Consider the following 20,947-nt stretch of genomic DNA (forward strand, 5'->3'; position numbering starts at 1 on the left):
AGATTTTCCAGATTGCCCTTCATGTGCTGTTTTTTTATTTGCGACGTCTCCTTTTTCTTTCTCAGTCCTGTACGTGATGAGGGCTGCCCCTGCTATTAAAGGTCTGATCCTACAATGCTGAGCCTCACTGGATCACTGATGTCAGATTGTGTTTGACTAAAGGCTCAGTTAGCCCCATGCTTGCTTTTCAGGATAGGAAGCAATGCAGGCCTGAAATCACCCACAACTTTTTCTGTTTAAACCCTGGATTTATCTTTTAAAATGAACTGTCAGACAAAAAAAAAAAAGTCTAAATCATTACATTCCTCTTTATATTTCTATATTGGGTGTACGTTGCTTTCTTTAGTAAGAACAAAACCAGCAAAAACAGTCTGGAATTGCCATTTTAGAAACTTCTTTGGAAATGCGAATTTTGGACTGCTGATAAAATAAACCAGATGGAAGGGGGAGAAAGTTGGCTTTGCAGAAAAGACTTTACAAGCTGATATGTCATCTTTGCTTTTTTTTTTCCCCCAAATGCTAATGAGGTGATTTGTGATTCCACCCAATCTTTACGGTTTATTTTTAACAATCTTTCCTTTATTAAAAATATCTGAGCAGAAGTGGTTTCCATTGCCTCCTTTTGTTCCCTTGCTGAGTGTAGTTTCTAAAAGTCACCTCAAAATTCCTCTGTGTTAACATCATATCATCATCTCTTGCAAAATGTGTGGTGAGATAACTCTTTTCAAATCAGTCTTTTTTAAAAGTAGTTGCAGGATTTTCAAAAAGTTTTTTTTTTCTCTGGAGCAGTCAGTGCTAATCCCTTGTTATATACTTTGTAGCCTTTTCGACTTCAAAAGATTTTATACAAGCAACAATGGTTTTGTGGTGTTGTACTGAGGGGAGGGAGGGAAATCTCCCAGTGAAAGTAAACAGGGGTCTGGAACCCTGGGGTGTATCTTTACTTTCCTGTTGCATTGAGGTTTGACATTATGCAAGTCTTTTGAACATTCAGTGCCTCAGTTCTGTGATTCGGGAAAAGTGTTACCTCTCTTAGAGAACACAAGTATGTTGAGAACTTCTGAAGAGAAGGTTTAGTTTAGTTTCGAGCAAGATTGCATTGCAATGAAAATTTAAATCCTCAGTTTCCCAGTGTGTGGTTCAAGAAATATCAAGGGTATTAGCTGTAATTGGGTTCTTTTGATATATTTGCAAGTGACAAGCAATGAAACAGTTTATTCACTTAAAAGAAAAGTCATATCATACGCCAAAAAAAAAATTAAATAAAAACTAACAAAGGGAATCTGAAATTACTGCTAACAGCCAGGGCGCAGGGACCATCTATGCCAGAGGAGGAAAGGTGCGATACGGTCCACTGCCTCCGTGACGTGAGCCAAGTAAGATTAGGCTGTGCAGCTGCTGAATGATTCAGGATCCATCTGTATTAAGGGCTCGCAGACCTGAGCCATATTCCTATTTCAGCCCAGCCTTTGCTTGGATAAGCAGGTTGGCAGCAGTTGCCTTTTCCACAGCCACTTGGGATGAGCCTCACTCAGGAAGCTCTGCCTCCATAGCATCAGACTGAGCCCAAGCCACTTCTCCTCGACCCAGCCATGCTTGTGACCTTTCCACACCAGCAAAGTACAGCCTCACGGGCACCATCCGCCATACCTTAAAACACCCCTGCCATTGTCATTTTTCCCTGCAAAAAGGTCTGTTCTTTTGTATCCTGGCCCAGAGTTTTCATCTGTGTTTTCTCATTAATGAAAAATTGAGGAACGTTTCCCTCCCTGGCCCCCAACAGCTCCTCTCTGCGCACTGTGAGCTCGGTTACCCAGCCTCTTAACTGCAGGCTCTATTATTCAAAGGTCAGATGCATCCCTTGAGGTTTGACTGGAGGCCCAGGTTAATGCTTGCAGCTTGGCACTGCTGAGCTAGCTCCCCATCCTGCTGAGCTGCGCAGAGACCCACCCGGCTTTCTGTAAGCAGGGGAACAGCCCCTGAACTCAGCACAGACCTCCCCAGCCCTGTTTGTCAACACCATGGCCTCTTTCTCCAGCTGTTGAGAGGGGGCTATGTACACAACTCACAAGGATGTGCACAAAGCCCTTTGAAGATGAAAAATGCTCTAGAAGTGCTAATTATTTGGAACAAGTGCTTCATTTACGTGCTGACTGTCCTTTATCTCTCAGGGGCTCAAAACTCTATTAGGGAACTAAAACTGTACATTTCCCCTAATGCCCCTGTGAGCCTTGTCTGCAAAATGACTGTCATATTTGGCTCCTCCGGATTCCATTTTCGGAAGACTATAGGGAGATTAGATTTAAATGCCTTTATTAGCATGTGTGGAAGACAGACGTGGGGGAATAAAAGGGGCCTGATTGGTTTTGGTACCAGTTATCCAGCAGCTGAACCAAGCTGCGGCAGCAAACACAATCTTCTAGATTGCATTTGTCTCAAGTGTTTCCTACGTTAAATGCAGCATATTCCTGGTCCAACGGGCTTGTAACCACCGCGTGGTGCTGCTGGGAAGTCTTACCAATCCTTTTTAATGCCGTGCCCTTTTTTGCATAGCCCCATGCACGCAACACTTCTCTAAAACTGCTCTTAGCACAGTCACAGGAAGTGAATGGCATGGCGTTTTAGTGCCAAAACCCTCATTAACTGTAATTAACGTTTAGTGTGTGCCAGTTCTTTGCAACTGTCACTCTTGCTTCCTGTAGGATGCAGTGCAGCCAGGTCCTCGCAGCCTCTGGACACCGCAAAAACTAAGAGAAATTTCAAATTCAGAGAAATTTCTAGAACACAGTGGAAAATTTTAACAGTAACAAAGCAAGTAGTTAGAGCTTTTTTCCTGCACATTTCTATTTAGAAGAGTATTTTTCATTCTTAACTGAGACTTAGAAATATCAGAATAAGTCTACCAAACACTTATGTTTCCAGATCAGTAATTTCTTTCATTTTAGACATTCCTGGTGAAAAGTGGTTCCTCACTGCAGTCATCACCAAGCTCACGCTTCTGCATAACCAGGGTGCCACTTTTTCTCACTGCTGTGCAAGCCTAAAACTTGACTTACACATAAGCCGTATTCCCCATTAAGATTTAAGGTGCATACATGTCGAGGAAGATAAATAGCCATGTTATTAATACATAAATTGATTTATGCTCCTTCTAATATCCTGAGATGAAATAGGGAAGCCAGCCCATACTGATGCATCTCAGTGCAGCTCACCCAAGGACTGGGGACTGATCAGACAGCCACCTGCCTTCTGTGTAGGTAAAGCAGTTAACCTCTCCTCAATTTGCACGAGTGAATCACTATTTAAACCTCAGCAGCATGGCAAGCGCTCCCCTCCCGTGATCCACCCGATAATGACTTGCCTGCAGCCAGCACTGAGGAGCAGGCAGAGACGTGCGTGGGGCTTTGTGCCTGCCGCTGCTGAGCTCCAGACAATGGGCTGCTCTCCTCTGCAGGGTAAGCCTCTTTCTGCAGGCTTTTATTGCTTCTTCCCCTCTCAAACTATGCTGCTGCTCTTCCTTTAGTGTGCAGCCAGGGAAAGGCTTCCCTCCCAGGGCCTGATGCTTTTCACATCGCTGAGGCTAATTGGCAGTAGGTTTAACACGTATCTTAATTGTAACTACACATGCTCTGGGATTGGGAAGAGCAGATGGACCTTACAGCCTTTAAAACTCTCCTCAGGTACAAAAAGGCCTTTATAAAAATCTCAGAATATGTAAAACACTGTGAAGGAACGAAGCAGGGGTGTAAAGGGAAGGCAGTCCCCCAGCTGCGTGCAGCCTCCAGTGTTGGTCAGAGCGAGGCCACCTACACATCTCCCTGCCCTGAACGGGCTGACCAGCCACCACAGCCCTCAAAGCAGAAGCAAAAAGACCATGTGGACAGCTTTTGAGTAGTAGCTGAGAGGAAGACTAATTCCACTCCTCAAAAACATTCCCTCATGCTCTCAGTCGATGGCAGCATTCCCTGCACAGCAGGCAGGAGAAGCCCTCCACCCACCCCTTGCCGCTGGTTCAGGCAGTAGCAAAGGCCAGGTACAAACACTAAAAGGCACTAGGAGGTGTCACAGCAGTGGCGCTACCAGGCTTCAGCCACCCTGCACCCCGAGCAGGAGGCACGAGATGAAAAAGCAGACGTGCTGCTTTTCTCCATTTGCCAAAGACAACAGTAGTATCTCGGGAAGAACTGTGGGCATCCTTTGGACAAGGAAGGTACTTAACAGCAGATGAGGCCAACTGCAGTTTTAATACCATAATCATTTTTTATGTTACCCAGTTAATACACAGTAATACCTCGATGCTGCTTGTTGCTGTTGCAATTTCACCTGTTGTTTCTAAATAAGTGTTAAAAGCACAGGACCCTTGTGACCTGGCCCCTCAACACACCCTGATATCCCTGGGTATAGTGGACTCCATTCTCAAGGTAGCTTTTACCAGCAGGCACTGCAGGTGATGTGTTGCTCTGTCTGACACCCCATCCTGGCACCTGGAGACCTCACAGTGCCCAAACGAGTCCTACACTGCTCAGAGTCAGTTGTCACCCCAACGTGGTCTCTTTGATGCCACTGTGTGCCTGCATTCAGTGCTTTTGGGGTGCCTGGAGCTCTGGCTCCCGATGGAAATTGGACAGTCAGCAGCTGGCACAGTGTCCCTCTGCTTCAGTCTGAACATAGGTGCATGCTGGGGGGCACCCCATAACACAAACCTCTTGCAGAGTGACCGTAGCCCAGACCCACTTATTGGAAAGTGATGCACTAGCAAAGAAATTCTTCAGCCCTGCAGACATGAACAACCAGAAAAGACGTACGGGCAGAAGCCTAGCTGGTATCTCTTGCTACCTCTAGTGCGTGTCTTTGAAGATAGTAAGGCTCATCTTTAGGTCTGTAAGCAGAAGAATTCCATCCCTCCTTTTGGATTACAGAGGTGGAACATCTTATCATTTTTCTTTCTCCACGCAGAGGGATATTTCCATTTACTTTTTTTTTTTTTCCCTCCTCTTAAGAGTCTTGAGATTTGCAGCTCCCTGGGGTCAGCTTTGAACAGAGTGGGCAGCGCCTCTGTGCTGCATGTCCTCCCTAAATCCGTCTTCCCACACTGGTAGGCAGAGACAGAACGAGCCTCAGAGGAATCCATGACATTTCTCTCCCGGCTTAAATGCAGTGAATATGATGTTTGAAACACCATTAGTCATGAGTGATTAGCAAAGCTTAGTTGTTGACGTTCTTAACTGCCCCCCTCCAACTCTGCACAGGGAAGGGCATGTTTGTGATTGTGCTGTGCGATTATTTTTTTTTTTAATCTAGTTCAATTTTTATGGGTTCAGCTTATCTGCGGCCATAACAAGTAGAGAGATTCACAACCATGCTGCAATTATTAATGATCCATTAGGGTGCTTAGAGCTCTCCATAAGCTCTCTCCATTTCAAATATTATATATCTACATAAATATGCAAAGAGTGGTCTGATTTTAACCTCTCCAGTGTAACTAATACTCAAGGAGGTGGTGGGGAATGGGGCTCAGGTGCTGGATTTTTGCTGGGCCACTTTCAGGGCCCATGTTGTTGATGGTTTCCTGAGACCCTATGTCTGAATTCATTCTCGTTCCCTTTGCTGAAACAATTGCCAGCATATTCATTTAAGACCTGAGGATGTTTATTGGTGTTCCCAATATGTAGAAGGCCCATCAAATATGGTAGGAAAGCAGGAAGACTGAAGTGTTTCAGAAAAATAAATGTTTCTATCCCTAGTAATATTAAAATGCAACTTAAAATCATTTACAGAGAAATGCCGTATGATACGAATGAGAACATGGTAACAATTGAGCATTTAAAAACTGCTTTGTCAGTGCTAAACAGAGCATCAGCTTCATCCTCTGAAAGACCCCACAGGAACATCCCACATGAGCTCAGCTGCTCATGAAGGAGATACAGGCTTTATTGCATGCTGCATCAGCACTTAGGAAGAGCACCACTGTGTCTACTTTGGCAATTAAAATATTACTTCGGGAGAATTAAATTTCTCCAAGTCCAGGAAAATGCTACAAAAAGTAAACATGCTTATAGCTGATCCAGCCTCTTCCTGCCTCAACAAGCTGGCTGTCCATGTGCACGAGGACAGGTGGTGAGGCTCCCGCCTCCCACCTCAGCTCCACTTCTTGTGGAGTCATTGCCAAGTCTCTGCAGGGGTTCTGATTCATTCAGCTTGCTCTAATAGGGATTAATTTGTAAGTACCTCATTAGTTCAACACGAAACGCAGTAGCCATGGTCAAAGTGCTTAGTCTTCCAGCCAGCAGTGGACTCTGACTACATATAAAACTGATGTTCTGTGTGCATCTCATACCTACTGACTGCAGACATTTAACATTTAACAGTAGTTCAATAAGCAGTGCCTAAAAGACAAATACACATTTGGGGGGAATTCATCAGTGAGCAACTTCCAGGCCCATCCAGTCCCTTTACCACACTCTACCCATGTGCCCCCAAGTCTCCCTAATACTTAGACAATTAACACGTTCATCTGCAAAGCCAGTAAACACCCAGCCATTCAACAGCAACCAGCACTTTCAGTCTCTAGATGCACGCTACGTTAAACTAGATTTTTGCAGCAAGATCAGGTGGAGGGTTTTCTCCTCAAGGAGAGCATTCACTTGAGGGGAAAGACAGTGTCCCAGTATGCATGAATGTCTAAAGGAGCTGAGGGGGGCTGTAGTGTTGTACACCATGGGCTGTGTTTTCCAAATGGCTTACTTAAGTACGCAGACATGGTTTATTTGATTATTATTCCAAGCAGTGAAATTATACCAAGCCTCTTGGTTGTACACACAAGTGCAAACTGTTAGGAGACATTCCTGAGAGGCTGGAGCAAGTCTGGAGGTTGTGTGCAGACGGAGAAGGCAGGCAGGGCTGCCGTCAGCCCCAGCCTTACAGCATTGAGAAGGTGTCTTGGGCATGACTGCGCAGGGACTCTGCAGCACCAGCTGGTACAGAGTGGTGAGACTGAGGTTAACTTTCCAGGAAGCCCTTGCCATTGCCGCTTATTAAACTTAAACAAATAAATAAATAAGCAAACAAACAAAAAAACTTAGTAGGAAGATCGGAAAATCAGATATTAATGAAAGTCACGAACATCACCGTCAGATTTACATAAAGGCATATTCAATTATTTTATGGCACAGATTTTCATCACTTCTTAACGTTTCCTATTCACTTTTATTCAAAATTCTACTTAATAAGATTTTATTTTTCTGTCAGATACATACTTACTAGTTAGATACAGAACACTGATTTAAAAGGTGCACAGTGGTTTAGTTACTGGTAAGTTAAACTTTCCCTGAATCACTTTAGAATCACTTTTTCTTTCTGAAATTCTTAATTATGAATGAAAGGCCATCTTGAAAAGGCCCAATATCATGAATAGTTATAGGCTGCTTAAAAGAGGCAGAAAATTACAAAAAAGGGTACATAGGTATATAGAGTCAGAATAATTAAACCATTTTCTTAACATGCAAAAGGACTTTTTTTTTTAAACATCCTAGTCCCCTCTAATTGCTGACATCAGCTTGAGTAGTTTGCTGAATCAAGGTTAGGTTATCAGGTTATGAATTGAATCCTTCTGGTACCAAAATACAATTATAATTAAATATGTTGAAAATCTATTCTGGAATGCTATTTCTAATGAAGTAACTAAGCAATTTTTTTATTTTTTTGTTTACTTCTCATTCTTACTCTCCCTCAGAATCCAGCAGAGATGTAAGGATTGAAAGGAAGGGGTTCCAGGTATTGCCTCATTGCAAATACCGACACACTGCTGAATGGTAGATGCAATGAGATGAGGTTGTGCTTCCATATGACCCATCCTCAGAGCATGGTCTATGTTACAGATCTATGGAGTTTAGGTTTTGTATAAGATGGCATAGATTATAATCAAAACTACTATTTTGCGTTTTGCTCAGATAATCCAGGCTATTTACTTCTCAGGGACTCACAGATCTGTATTACTGCTCTTCAGTGACCTCAGACAGGATGAACTGTCTGGTTCCTGTCACCCACTATTCTTCCATCATCTATCCCTTATTGCAATGGAGTTCCAGAGGAATATGTAAGGGGTAGTGCCCAAATCCAGCTGAAATTCAATGACTAATCACTTCTCTCAGGTTCCTTTTAAGGACCCTGGACTAATCAGTAAGGCAACAGAACTTGCTTTAAGAATGAAAAAGAGAACATCCAGGTATAACAAACCCGTAATTTGCCCCATATCCTCAAGACAGATGGATAGATACAGGCTATTACTACAAAATGATGTAGGAGTCAAGAAGCAAGCGCTTGCATCACACTGTGTCTATCAGGCATACAAGGACAAACCCATGTAAAAGGGAAAAGGGCATGCTCACAGACTAGCCCTAGAATTATTCCCCTTCTCCCCTAGTAACTCCCCTTCCTGGAATTAAAAATTAACGTCAAACAACTTTTTAATGACTAAAAAGGAGATTTAAAGGCCATCAATAATCCACTTGAACTTGAAACACCAAACACAATCATTTGTTGTTTCATTGTGTTTTGTTTTGTTGTTTTTTTTCCCTATTATTTAAGTACATTTGTATGTTAAATACAGTTCATTACTGATCTAGACTTGAAATGACATTCTATATGCAAGTTATATTGACTCTATATGTTATCCTGGAAAATATAGCTTTAATAGTAGTTTAATAGTCCGGTGAAAGTAGTGTTTATTTATCCATTAACTTAACAGAAACATAAATACATGTTGGTATGTATCTCCCTCTGTCTTGAGGCCCTTGCACAGATGTGGTTGTATTTTTTCTTGTTAAAAATTTTCTGTCCATGTAGTCCTAAAACAACTTCAATGACTGCAAAATGGACTGCAAAGAATATGTTTCCTACTCACTCTTGTAATTCATCACCTGATTCATTAACCTCAGACTCTAGATTGTGATCATGTTGCAACTGTTTTGTAACTAACTTGGCTTTGTTTTCCCTTTACAGAGAGCAGATATAGCCGTTGCCCCTCTCACTATAACATTGGTGCGAGAAGAAGTCATAGACTTTTCCAAGCCCTTTATGAGCCTGGGAATCTCCATCATGATCAAGAAGCCTCAGAAATCTAAACCGGGCGTATTCTCTTTCCTGGATCCTTTGGCTTATGAAATTTGGATGTGTATAGTCTTTGCTTACATTGGCGTCAGCGTAGTTCTTTTCCTAGTCAGCAGATTCAGCCCTTATGAATGGCACTTGGAAGACAGCACTGAAGAGCCACGTGACCCTCAGAATCCTCCTGACCCTCCAAATGAGTTTGGAATATTTAACAGCCTTTGGTTTTCCCTGGGTGCCTTTATGCAGCAAGGATGCGATATTTCTCCAAGGTTTGTTCCATATCATTCCATCACCTTTTTGCATTTTATGGTCATTTTCTGATGCCATGGTGCATATATGTTACGTTTTCAAATTTCTTTTCAATTCCAAATTTTTGTTTTGACATCCCATTCAATGCTAAGCAGCATCATCGATCCGATGTTTGCTAACATTCACCTCAAAAGTGTGTCATTGCCTTATAATGCCACTTACACATTTCTGCCAAACTTATATACACCATGTTGAGGCTGTAAAATGCATGGGGTTTTCTGTTTTCAGCAATGCTTGGAGGGCTACCGTGTTTTTGCTGCATATCTCATTTTACGGTCATCTCCTTCGTGCATATAACATATTATGCTTTGCAAAATCTGAATTATTTATTTTTAAAAAGCCACATGCAACAGCACTTTAAAACACATTCGATCCTGCCATGGCTTCTGCTATTTTTGCTAACTTTTTTTGTCCCTCATTTCTCTAATTTTGTTCTTGAACTATCTTTTCATCTATTAGTAATTTGCTTACCACCATGTTTTATATGTTCAGATCTCCATGTGTGCTCCTCTAGCAGTTATGGTGTGTATCCTGTGTGTGTATTGTTATTTATATCTGGTCTAATCCATTTCCCTGTGTTCATAGTCAATATGGTCTAATAAGCATTGCCTGTTTCCATAAAGATTTTTTTTTTCATTCAGAAAGGCAGTCTTTCTGAATAAGGCTTTAGTAAAACATGCTTGGTATTAGTTCTGTTTTAACAGAGAGCACTGCTATTAACCATTGTAGAATTGCATTTCTTTTTCAAAGAAGCATTTTGAAAACCACCAGAGAATAGTAAAGTTCTCTCTATTTGAACAATGCATACCTCAAATATTCTTTTAGTAATACATATATTATGTTCCTACCTATACACTGTAAAAATACTTTGGTGATATGCCTGTGGTAAGCAGTAAAATTATCTAGTTTCTTAGTGAGGGAACACTAAATTTTGTGTGAAAATATTTTAAAATCCAGTTTACAGCTATTTTAATTATTAAAATGCCTGTTTATTACAAACAGGATGCAGTTTTTCCCTCTAACAAGGTTGCTAATTAAATCAAGAGAGACAGATATTTTCTGACTAAGCACTTATATTCAAAATACACCTTAGTAATTTCCATATTTGTGTACCTTTTGCAAGACTTACATCATTCAAAAGTTACCAGATTTTCCTGGTCTGAGAGTGAAAGAAGTGACAAAAACCTCATGGAAGGAAGTTTCATGGAAAGGATCATGATTTTGCCTGTCATAATCTAATAATGGTCCTTTAAGCTCACAGTCATTGCACGTTCAAATCTGCTAATGACTGCAGTGAGGTCCAGGATTTTCAGAGATGCTGGCAGATAGATACCTGTCATTATTTGATGCACATCATTCATATGTTTTAGAAGTCTTGATAGCAGCAGGTAGATACCATATGTAGCTGACTGATGCATATACCTCCCATATAAAACATACATGTGATATTTTTGCCTGGTTGTGACCCCACGTCACAGTTCTCAGTGTTTCAGTGTGCTGTCTCACTGTCCTGCTACAGCTGCCAGCCTCCTCCTCCAGTTTATATGCTCAGTCTCTGCTTTATTCCCAAATTCTGTAACGAAACTTTGCCTCTCTGCTTGCTGTTAAAAGTGATGGATAGTGATAACATTTAAACTGCTGTTGATCATGTGTGTGCCTAATATAAAGGACCGGGAAATAAGCACTGGGACATCACATGGAAAGCTGTAGGCATTGCACAGTTTCCGCTAGGTCTGTTTATTGACAGCAAATAGCAGTGCATAGGATTTTTGTTAAGCTCTCATGCGACTCTGGCATGCTCAGCCATATATAACCTTATATAACGAGTGGAACATACTCTATTTTTTTCAATATTACTATGATATGTGCCTAGGAAATACATAGAAAAAACAGAGACAGCAGTAAACCTATTTATTTTATTTGTCCATCAGAAGCTGTTAGGTCAATATTAATTCATGGCCCTCGTTAGAAGCTATTATCTGGCTATTTTGTTATCTTTCATGATAACAGATTCCAGGCAGTTATGTGCATTGCTACAGGAGAGAGAGAGAGAGAGAGAGAGAGAGAGAGAGAGAGAGAGAGAGAGAGAGAGATTTAATACCTTGGTTTAAATTCCAGAAACACCGTTCCCTTGAGTGATATGTTGGTTTAAGTTGATTTAATGTCAAATTTCTTTTCCGTAGAAGGGACTATTCCCAAGTATTCCATCCTGAATCCGTATCTTTGTAAGGTTATGCCATTCACAATACATTGACTAGATGAATGTTTCATACTATTCTATTGCCATTAAAAGGGGCTTCATTCTTCCATTGTGAGTTTTGTCTGAATAAATTTCTTATATGAGAGCGTGCAGCACTTGTAGAGAGATGCCGACAAGCAGTCTAGAGAGATCACTTTTGTACTTGCTGATAAAGGCTCTTTCAGCTGCTTTGGGCAGAACAGCTGTGACATCTAATGACTAGTTAAATCTATCCTGGTGAGTATGCTTTGTGGATATTCCAGAGGATATATCCCTATACTCTCCAATCTGTATTTAATAGGAGTCGTCTCAGCTGAATCAGAAAGCAGCCAGAGGATGGTGGTTAGTTCATCCCATGATGGAACCAACACTTGTTCCAGTGGTTCTGTTCTGCTATCAAAGGCTGCTGTGTTTTCTGCATAGTGAGCTAAAGTATTGAAAATTCACTTTTGATGGATCAAAAGTGGATTATTAAATTTGCTTTAATGTAAGATGTGTACAGCAAATGGAATCAGGAGGGAACAGTCACATTTGTAACACCATTCCGAGCAAAAGTATCTTTGAAATCTGTATGAGACCGTGTGTTTTAATTTTGCTCTTCATTCATGTGGAACAAGGAGGCTAGATTAATTAATATCTGATGGAAAAAGACAGGGGGTTCATTAAAAATTGTCACAAGAGCTTGGTCATTTAAGAGGCTATATTTCTAGACCCATATTTTTGCAGCAGGTCTCAAGAGACTCCTATTAAAGGCCATGGGAATGACTTAGTGGGAGTTTCAAAACAGCAATGGGAGCTGGGTAACTTGATGTTCCTGAAACTCCCACCAATGGTTCCGATGATGAGAGAATGGAGCATCTCAAGGCAGAGCTTCAGATGCTTTTATTTATTGTGTTCTGTCTCAACAGCCGAGGCGAGTGCCTCCTGGCCAAATGAGGCCAGCAGGAAAGGCAGATGTTTTGCTGGGTTTGTGAGCAAAGGACTGAGCTCCATGCTTGGCGGGTACCCTGTAGCGTGAGCTCAGAGTGGAAAGGCGGGTCTAGGCAAGCAGATTTTGCACTGAAGTTGTTCAGGGCTTTTTGTCAATATACCAGCTATCTTGTATTGATCATAAGAGCCCAATTAAAAATTAAGTAGTATGAAAAGCTTATTGTTTCTGTTTGTTAGAGGAAATCAAATATGTTTTATGGCCATGAGTAGAAACAAACTTCAAGCTATTTTGTTAAAAAATAGGATTTTGTTTGAATGTGTTATTCTCTGGCAACTGAATGTGAAATTGAATATGTATTTTCTTTTTCGCTTGTTACTAATTTGCTCTCATTTGACTCCATGCTTCCTTTTAAATTTCCTCTCAAGGTATGCACTCTTCCTGTTTACTTCCTTTTGAAAACACCATCTGACCTTGTTTTGATAATTGTGTAATAATTCTGCTATACCAAGGCTTTGTTACTCCTCTCGTTTGTTAACACTCTAATTCACTTTAAAATGATGTTGTGCAATGTATTGATTTATTGAAGCAGTTTGGAAAATGACATGTTAGGATAAAGCATTAGTTGTTTGTTTTCAAATTACAACACTGCACACTTGGACAGGTACGTCTTCATCAGAAAAAGTGGTGTTGGTATTAAAAGCTGTGATTGATTTTTCTGTAATTGTTATCTGAGTAATGGAGAAACATTTCTGTGTTTCGCAGTACAAAACAAACAAGTATTCTCTTATTACCAGCCTGGTGTTTATATACTAACCCTTTTTCTCCCTCATCCCTCTACACCAGCCCCTGCAGTGGGTATAAGGAGTCTTCGCATCAGCAGATGGACTGGGGGGATCTGGGGTGCTTTTGGAAAAGGAGGCTGCCAGGCCATGCTCAACTGTGTTCTTGTTCTTTGATTTTGTCTGTCTGTCTGTCCTTCGGCATCAGCTTTGTGGTTTGTTTTGTTTTTCTTTTGCTCCATCCTGTGCTTGACATCAATTACAGCTACATTAGCCCAGAGCACTTCGTGGTAGCAGCTGTTCAATCTTCCCTTTCGTGCTCATTGGAAGGCTCTGGGAGAAACAACTCGGTAGTGACATCCATTTCTCTTTCAAGTGACCTCAACTCTTCTGAGAACTGCTCTGGTCCTCCTCTAGCAAGACCCCTCTCTTGCACGTAGGACCCTCGCTTGGGGAAGCGCCTTCTTCTTCAGTGAATCCAGCCGTGCCCACCTCCCCCTGCTCTCAGCTGTTCTCCATTTTTTGTCCTGCGTGTGTCTGCTTGGTTTATGCAGGTTGCAAGATCGTGGGGGCAAGATATTTTTACTGTTCTCTGTGCGTAATACGCTGTACGAACAGGCAGCTCGACACAGACATTTTGTTGTTGCAGCAATGTGGGACTGAGGTTTCACTGGTTTGGAAAATGGCTTTCCTCCTGCACATCTTCACCCCAGCAATGCATCTGTCCTGCAAGCAGAAGGGGCAGCTCCTGATGCAAGTAAGACATTTCCTAAGGAAAACTGTAGGGAGAATGAGCTCACACCATTTTGTTTCCGATAGTTCCATGAAATTTGTCCGAAGACCCTGTCAAGTCTTTTCTTCATCTTCCTATTTCAAGAGATGCTGTAAAGCAAGAGGGCCACGGGACCCTGGAGCAGCCAGATAAAGCTAGTCATAGTGTATGCAAGTGGAATTTCATCTCCTTAGTCTGGCTCTGAAGCTGTCAACTTTACTGCAGGGAGGAGGAATTCAACTCCACGCCTATCTTCATCTCAAAGGTGGAAAATATGTATTGAAAGAATGAATGAAAGAGGGATGAATTTCACCTGACATAGCCATGTAAAAGCAGTATAGTGTGCTCCAGTCAGGCATCTCACTTCTCTTCATGCTCATGGGAGACGGATGGGCACCTTCAGATCTATCCCACACTATAGCAAGTGAGGTAAATCTTGTTCTGAGGGTGTCTGTCTCCTTTCTGTCTCTGTGATGGCTCCAAAGGGAGCCTTATTCGATGAGTTCAGCTGGCACTGCTTTGTAGATGGCTAAAATTAAGTTTTAGCTGATGTGAGAGTTTGATTTGGTGTGTAGGTTATCAAGTTTTACAAAGCAGCTAAAGCAAGACCCTAACTAGTAAGGGAGCTGGCCAAAAAGGGCCTTAACCATCTGTAAAATTCCAGAAGATGCTCTCTTGACACCTACACAGAATGTAGAGCGAGGCAGATTTCTTGACTTGCTCCATTATTCTGGCTTTATATTTCTGGAATTTACTTTTGCAACTGTTTGGTAGCCCTCTGTTGGTGAACACTGCTGCAGCACAGCCCCAGCTTGAAACTTGGAAGCCTTTTAACCTCTTGGGAGGCCCTTGGGAAGGGCAGGAAAGCCTCCTCTGCTTGTTGGTGATCCATCAGACGTGTGCCTGCCCTGAGGAAGCACACACAGGCCAGAGCGATGGCAAGTTCTCTCAGAGTTCATACCTTGGAAGTCATCGCTTCCTGATGGACAAAGAGGTGGTGCTTCGCTCCTTAAGCTTCCTTAAGCCATGTAACTACCTGAACCACTTGGCCCATCAGTACGGAGCTGGTGCAGCAGTCCCTGGGGCTGGCAACCCATAGGAGCCAACCGGAGCCTGCCCCTCCAGTGGGAGCAGCGGTTCCATGTCCTGGGGAGAGGAGAGTGGAGAGCAGTTGTTTCACCTCTTAGCTTGTTTCTCCACATTCCACTGGCCTGTTCCAGACTGCACTCTCTGTTTTTGTGGTGTTGGCAATAATTTTCTTTGGTGTGCTCTTTAATGTTGGATGGATTTTTCTTTTTCTTTTTCTTTTTCTTTTTCTTTTCCTTTTCCTTTTCCTTTTTCTTTTTATTTTTCTTTTTTTCTTTTTCTTTTTCTTTTCCTTTTCCTTTTCCTTTTTTCCTTTTCCTTTTCCTTTTCCTTTTCCTTTTCCTTTTCCTTTTCCTTTTCCTTTTCCTTTTCCTTTTCCTTTTCTTTTTCTTTTTCTTTTTCTTTTTCTTTTTCTTTTTCTTTTTCTTTTTCTTTTTCTTTTTTTTTTTTTCTTTTTCTTTTTCTTTTTCTTTTTCTTTTTCTTTTTCTTTTTCTTTTTCTTTTTCTTTTTCTTTTTCTTTTTCTTTTTCTTTTTCTTTTTCTTTTTCTTTTTCTTTTTCTTTTTCTTTTTCTTTTTCTTTTTCTTTTTCTTTTTCTTTTTCTTTTTCTTTTTCTTTTTCTTTTTCTTTCCTTCCTTCCTTCCTTCCTTCCTCTTTCTTTCCTTCCTTCCTTCCTTCCTTCCTTCCTTCCTTCCTTCCTTCCTTCCTTCCTTCCTTCCTTCCTTCTTTTTTCTTTCTTTCTTTCTTTCTTTCTTTCTTTCTTTCTTTCTTTCTTTCTTTCTTTCTTTCTTTCTTTCTTTCTTTCTTTCTTTCTTTTTCTTTTTCTTTTTCTTTTTCTTTTTCTTTTTCTTTTTCTTTTTCTTTTTCTTTTTCTTTTTCTTTTTCTTATTAATTTAATGGGATCTTTTCATGGCTCAGGCGATCTCAGGCTCTGGCCAAGACTAGGCAGTTTACCAGCCAACCCCCTCCTTGTGTGGGCAGGGTGGGGACCCAGCACCAGACTTCTAGTCTTTTCCCGTCTCCATCTGTTGGTAGGACAACTTGTACCCACTGTCTGGGGATGGCACTGAGGGGCTTGAAGGAAACAAACAAACAGGTAAGAGTTTTCTTGTTTTCTATTTCTTCCCTTCACACAAATTGAGGAGTGCAACACCCAGGTTCCGTGGATTTAATACATTTGGGATTCAATCTTCCTCCATTGATATGGGTAAAGAATTAAGGGAAAACATACGAAATAGCTCTGTCTCAGCTTCTGAAATGATTCCTGATCAACACGCTGTGTTTGAAGAATGTGTACTGTACATGGCAAATTCCCCACCCAGCTGAGCAGAGTGGTGCTGGTGTCCTTCAGCCCCCCAAAAACGTTTTGAGCCTGATGTTCAATTGCTTTAAAGCAGCAAAGAGCATTTATAGACACACAGTCTAAGATCTCCTAACCCGTAGGTGTTTTGTAATTGTGTATGTAGGAGGGTTTTAGTCCTTACAGTTTTCTTATTTGAAAAAATACATATATATATTATTTTTACTACTTACTACGACATTGCTCTGGTGGTTGAAAAGCTGGAGTATGCTTGATCTGGAACAGTGTGTTTTAGGCATGCAAATTTCAATTAATATAAAGCAAATCAGCTTCTTTCCCCACTTCAATATGCAGATTCAGTGTGTAATCCCTGCTAGGTCATGATGCTAAAATGATACTGGATCATACTGGATCATTTTTATTTTATTAATTTGGGTGTTTGCTCATGCCTTTTTGCCCTTCACCACATCTTACATTTTAAGAGTAAAAGGTATTTTTTTCCTCAGGGCTGGTCAGACCCCAGAGAGCCAGCGATGCTGATACACCACAGCAGGCAAATCAGTCAAGGGGGAAGGCTGGCCAAACAGAGAAGACAAAAGTCTTCTGGCAAAAGACTTCCCCACCAAAGGGTCTGTGGAAGTCAGGAGAGCTTCTTGCTCCCCGAGCCTCCAAATGGGTTGGGCTCAGATGAACCACTATTTCTTTGTCCTTGTTTCCACTGAAAGATTTAAGAGGGTTTAACTAAGAAAGAATAGGTACATGCTGAGCTTGCTCTCCTGATGAAGGCTATCAGGAGCCTCTCCACAGATGCCTGAAGGATGAGGACAACAGGGTTATGCATGTGAATTTCTCTTCAACAACAAAAAGAAATCAAGGAATATCTTCAACAAAATTTGATGATATGTGTTTTTCCATAGATCTCTCTCAGGGCGAATTGTCGGAGGAGTCTGGTGGTTCTTCACTCTCATCATTATCTCTTCCTACACTGCTAATCTTGCTGCCTTCCTTACGGTGGAAAGGATGGTGTCTCCCATAGAGAGCGCAGAGGATCTGGCTAAACAAACGGAGATAGCCTATGGCACTTTGGATTCAGGCTCAACCAAAGAATTCTTTAGAGTAAGTCACATGCTTTAAAGCAGTTCTGTTAAATCTCCGTTAGAGCTTTTCTAAACTGTACGTGCCTGACACACAGGGCCATGGTTTTCAGTCATTTGTTTCTACCTACCTGTAAAGCTGTTCTGATGAAATCTGCTTTGTGCAATCAGGGCAAGCCTGTGTTCAGATTTTAAAGATGCTTTTTAAAAGGCATTTTATCAAGAATTGGTAGTTTTGCTCAACCTGAAACATCTCAAGATGAAAAACCTGACCTCTGCTATTGTGGGAAAGGTTTCTAACACCAGTTTCCAAGCCTCGGTCTGATGAGCAATAATGCAGTCATTAGCACAATATTTAGCAAAGAAAACTCTTGGAGAAGTGACTCTCTTGACCTACTTGTTCTGTTTGCCCAGCTGGCAGCTGTTAATGTCATCCAGCATCGGTGTTTACTTGCCAGAATGAGAAGGGGGTGGGAAGCATGTGTTGCCATTTCTATGTGGGGCACTGATTGCTGCTGTTGCTGTGTCTTCATTGCTCACGAGTGTCTGGCTGTGGCTGTATCAAACAGCCAGGAGTGAAATGATTGTACCTCAGCACACTATCGTGTGTTCACCTTGCTGATAGAAATGCTGGGTTTGCAGTATTTGAGGGTGGGGGGAATAAATGTACATTTATTTAAGATCATCCTTTCTTTCTAATCACTTGCCAAACCACAAGCTGCATAGGAGGTCATTAAAAACTGCATAGGATGTCATTAAAACTTCTAAATAAGACCTCAGACTACTTTTTTGTATCTAAAAATGTTATGACCTCCAGAGCTCTTATTACTGGCCTTTCCAATGGTGAACTGAGATGCTCAGCCCTTTCAGGAAGCTCCCAGCTCTCTTTCAGCAGTGCCAATCAAATGCCATTCAAGCCAGCATTTATTTGTATAGAAAAGTGGTCAGTCTAATTATTAGCCAGGACTAATTAGTGCCTATTGCACATCCTGGTCAAATGCAAGTGTGAGGGAAAAGGGAGCAGTAAAACCCTTGCTGCTGTAGGCTGATTAAATATTGATGGCTCCTTGAATTTGCTTAAGATGTTGAATGTTTAGGCTACACATGAAAAAGGAGGTAGTGAGCGAAGACTGGAAAAGCTGAGAAGCTTGTAAGATAAATAACATCATCACAGATACAAGACTACACACACATAGGCAGGTGTGTATAAATCTGACATAAAAAGCCAGCAGTGAATACAAAGATATTTTATGAAGTTTTTTTGTACTCAGCCTTATCTATACGTAATGTCTTCCTATAAAAATGGGTACTTGCTAGTTCTTGTTTAGCCGTGGTGGCAGATGCATTACAACAGCTTCTCTTTTGTATTAAAATCCTGTAAGATAAACAGTGACCTTGCTAAGGGTGACATAAGTGTGTAAAATTTTGTATTCGGATTAATTATCAGCCTCCAGCGGTATTACCTGTACAGGAAAATGAGTTGAGTGGACCTGTCAGAAAAGGTGGTACAAATTGATTAGAAATATTGGTGCTGTTTACAGGCACTGTCGTGTGCTTAGGGGAAAAAGATCTTCCTAGGAGTATCTCGTTACATTAATACAGAAAGAGAGATTGTCTGGGGGTGTTTCTTTATTTCCGTAATAGTTTGACATAACATGGCAATCCCTTCTCACCCGGAGATCAAAGGAATGAGTGTTTCTTGTGAAAAGATACAAAGTCTAGTGAATGTATGAATGCTTTGTTGTGCTGGTAACAGTCTTGGGATGAGCTGTGACTCTCATGGTGCTTGGAGAAAGTGGGGCTCTACATGAGGATGATCTGTCAGGGGCTGCCAGCTCCGTCAGGCAGAGGAGGATGTGGTGGGGAGGGAAGAGAGCAGAGCCCCAGTGCAGCAGATCCCGGCGTAATGCCCGCTCAGTAGGGTCCGGGTGGGCCAAAATGGGGAGGAGAATGGACCCCAAGTGGTGCTTGTTTCTTCTTGACAGTCTCAAGGCACCCAATATCATTTCAGTTGTATTAACTTTTGCAGAGTAATTAATTTGAATGGAGTGATGCAGCCACGAAACTGTTGTAATTAGTCTTCTTCAGCTGATTTAAGAACGGCAAAAACTTTGCCATATATTAAATGTATACACTCACATAAATACTTCATAGTACAATCTTTATTAGGTACCTAATAAGGTGGTAATGATGGCTGAAACTTGAAATAACTCTTGGAGGACACTTGGTTTCTGAGTGCCTGCTGCACAGAGGATGCTCGGTCTGTGCTTTGGGCTGCTTTTCTCCCTCTGAGCTCTTTTTGCACCGCTTCTGGAGCACCACTGGGAGTGATAGTGGTCTGAGCCAGAAAAAGCCTTGGGTTCTGCTGGGTTTACTGTAATCCTTATTCCCCTTGTGAGGGGAATATCCTCATCCTCCCATTCCCCACCAGCATTTAACCGATTTGAGAACAGCTGGCTGAGTGGGTCAGGACCATAACTATTCAGCAAGAAAGGAAGATTATAACTGAGGGGATAGCTACATGAGCAATTTAGTGCAGTACTTACTCTAATTTCCCATACATATGTACGCCCACTGTGGCTGTGACATGTGAGAGGTTGCTAAATCTTCCCAGGTGATGGGAGAAGGTACCTGGATGTGAACAGGAGGTGAGCACGTGCGTAGAGGCACCAAAACCAGTAACTTGGCTTTGCAGCTGGGCCTTGTCTTCAAACAGGAGGCACAGGGCAGAGGCTGTCCCAAGAGCCTGGAGAAGAGAAGGCTCTGGGGAAGCCTTAAAGCAGCCTTCCAGGAGTTAAAGGGGGCCTCCAGGAAAGCTGGGGAGGGACTCTGTGTCAGGGAGTGTAGTGACAGGACAAGGGGGAACAGTTTTAAATAGGGTAGGTTTAGATCAGATATAAAAAATTCTTCACTAGAATGGTGAAGGTAGTGAGGCACTGGAACAGGTTGCCCAGAGAAGCTGTGGATGCCCCATCCCTGGAGGTGTTCAAGGCCAGGTTAGATGAAGCTTTGAGCAACCTGGACTAGTGGCTTCCAACCCAAACCATTCTGTGATACTAAGATCCCATTGAGAAGCTTTTCTGGGTTTGTCTCTTGATAGAGGTGTTTCTCAAACAAAGCTACTGATCAGATATTGATCTTCATGCCTTTTGTTGGCCAGTGAAAGGTGCTAGACTGACCACAGTGAGGGAAAATCTCCTAATGCATCACAGAAGGACATCACATAAAAGAGCTTCAGGTACCCACTATCTCATCTGCACAGTTTTAGAAGGAGCTTCCTTAGATCCTCCAGTCCATGGCTCCCTTCCGCCAGCTGCATTTCCAACTAGG

General features: G+C 41.8%; 1 protein-coding gene across 11 annotated transcripts in view; it reads left to right on the plus strand.

Annotated features, from left to right (window-relative positions):
- GRIA3 (glutamate ionotropic receptor AMPA type subunit 3) overlaps positions 1-20,947 on the plus strand; it is a 606,096-nt gene that overhangs the window by 555,733 nt on the left and 29,416 nt on the right. For all 11 annotated transcript variants that reach the window (XR_007165837.2, XM_048070799.2, XM_067005236.1 and 8 more), the window contains 2 exons: positions 9,001-9,377; positions 17,441-17,639. Coding sequence is in view for 10 of the 11 variants with exons in the window: in XM_048070799.2 (XP_047926756.1) it covers positions 9,001-9,377; positions 17,441-17,639 (576 nt within the window). In the remaining variant the exon portion in view is untranslated. The remainder of the gene's footprint in view (positions 1-9,000; positions 9,378-17,440; positions 17,640-20,947) is intronic.

This window comes from Anser cygnoides, chromosome 13 (genome assembly GCF_040182565.1).
Source record: "Anser cygnoides isolate HZ-2024a breed goose chromosome 13, Taihu_goose_T2T_genome, whole genome shotgun sequence".
In the NCBI taxonomy this organism is placed as follows: Eukaryota; Metazoa; Chordata; class Aves; order Anseriformes; family Anatidae; genus Anser; species Anser cygnoides.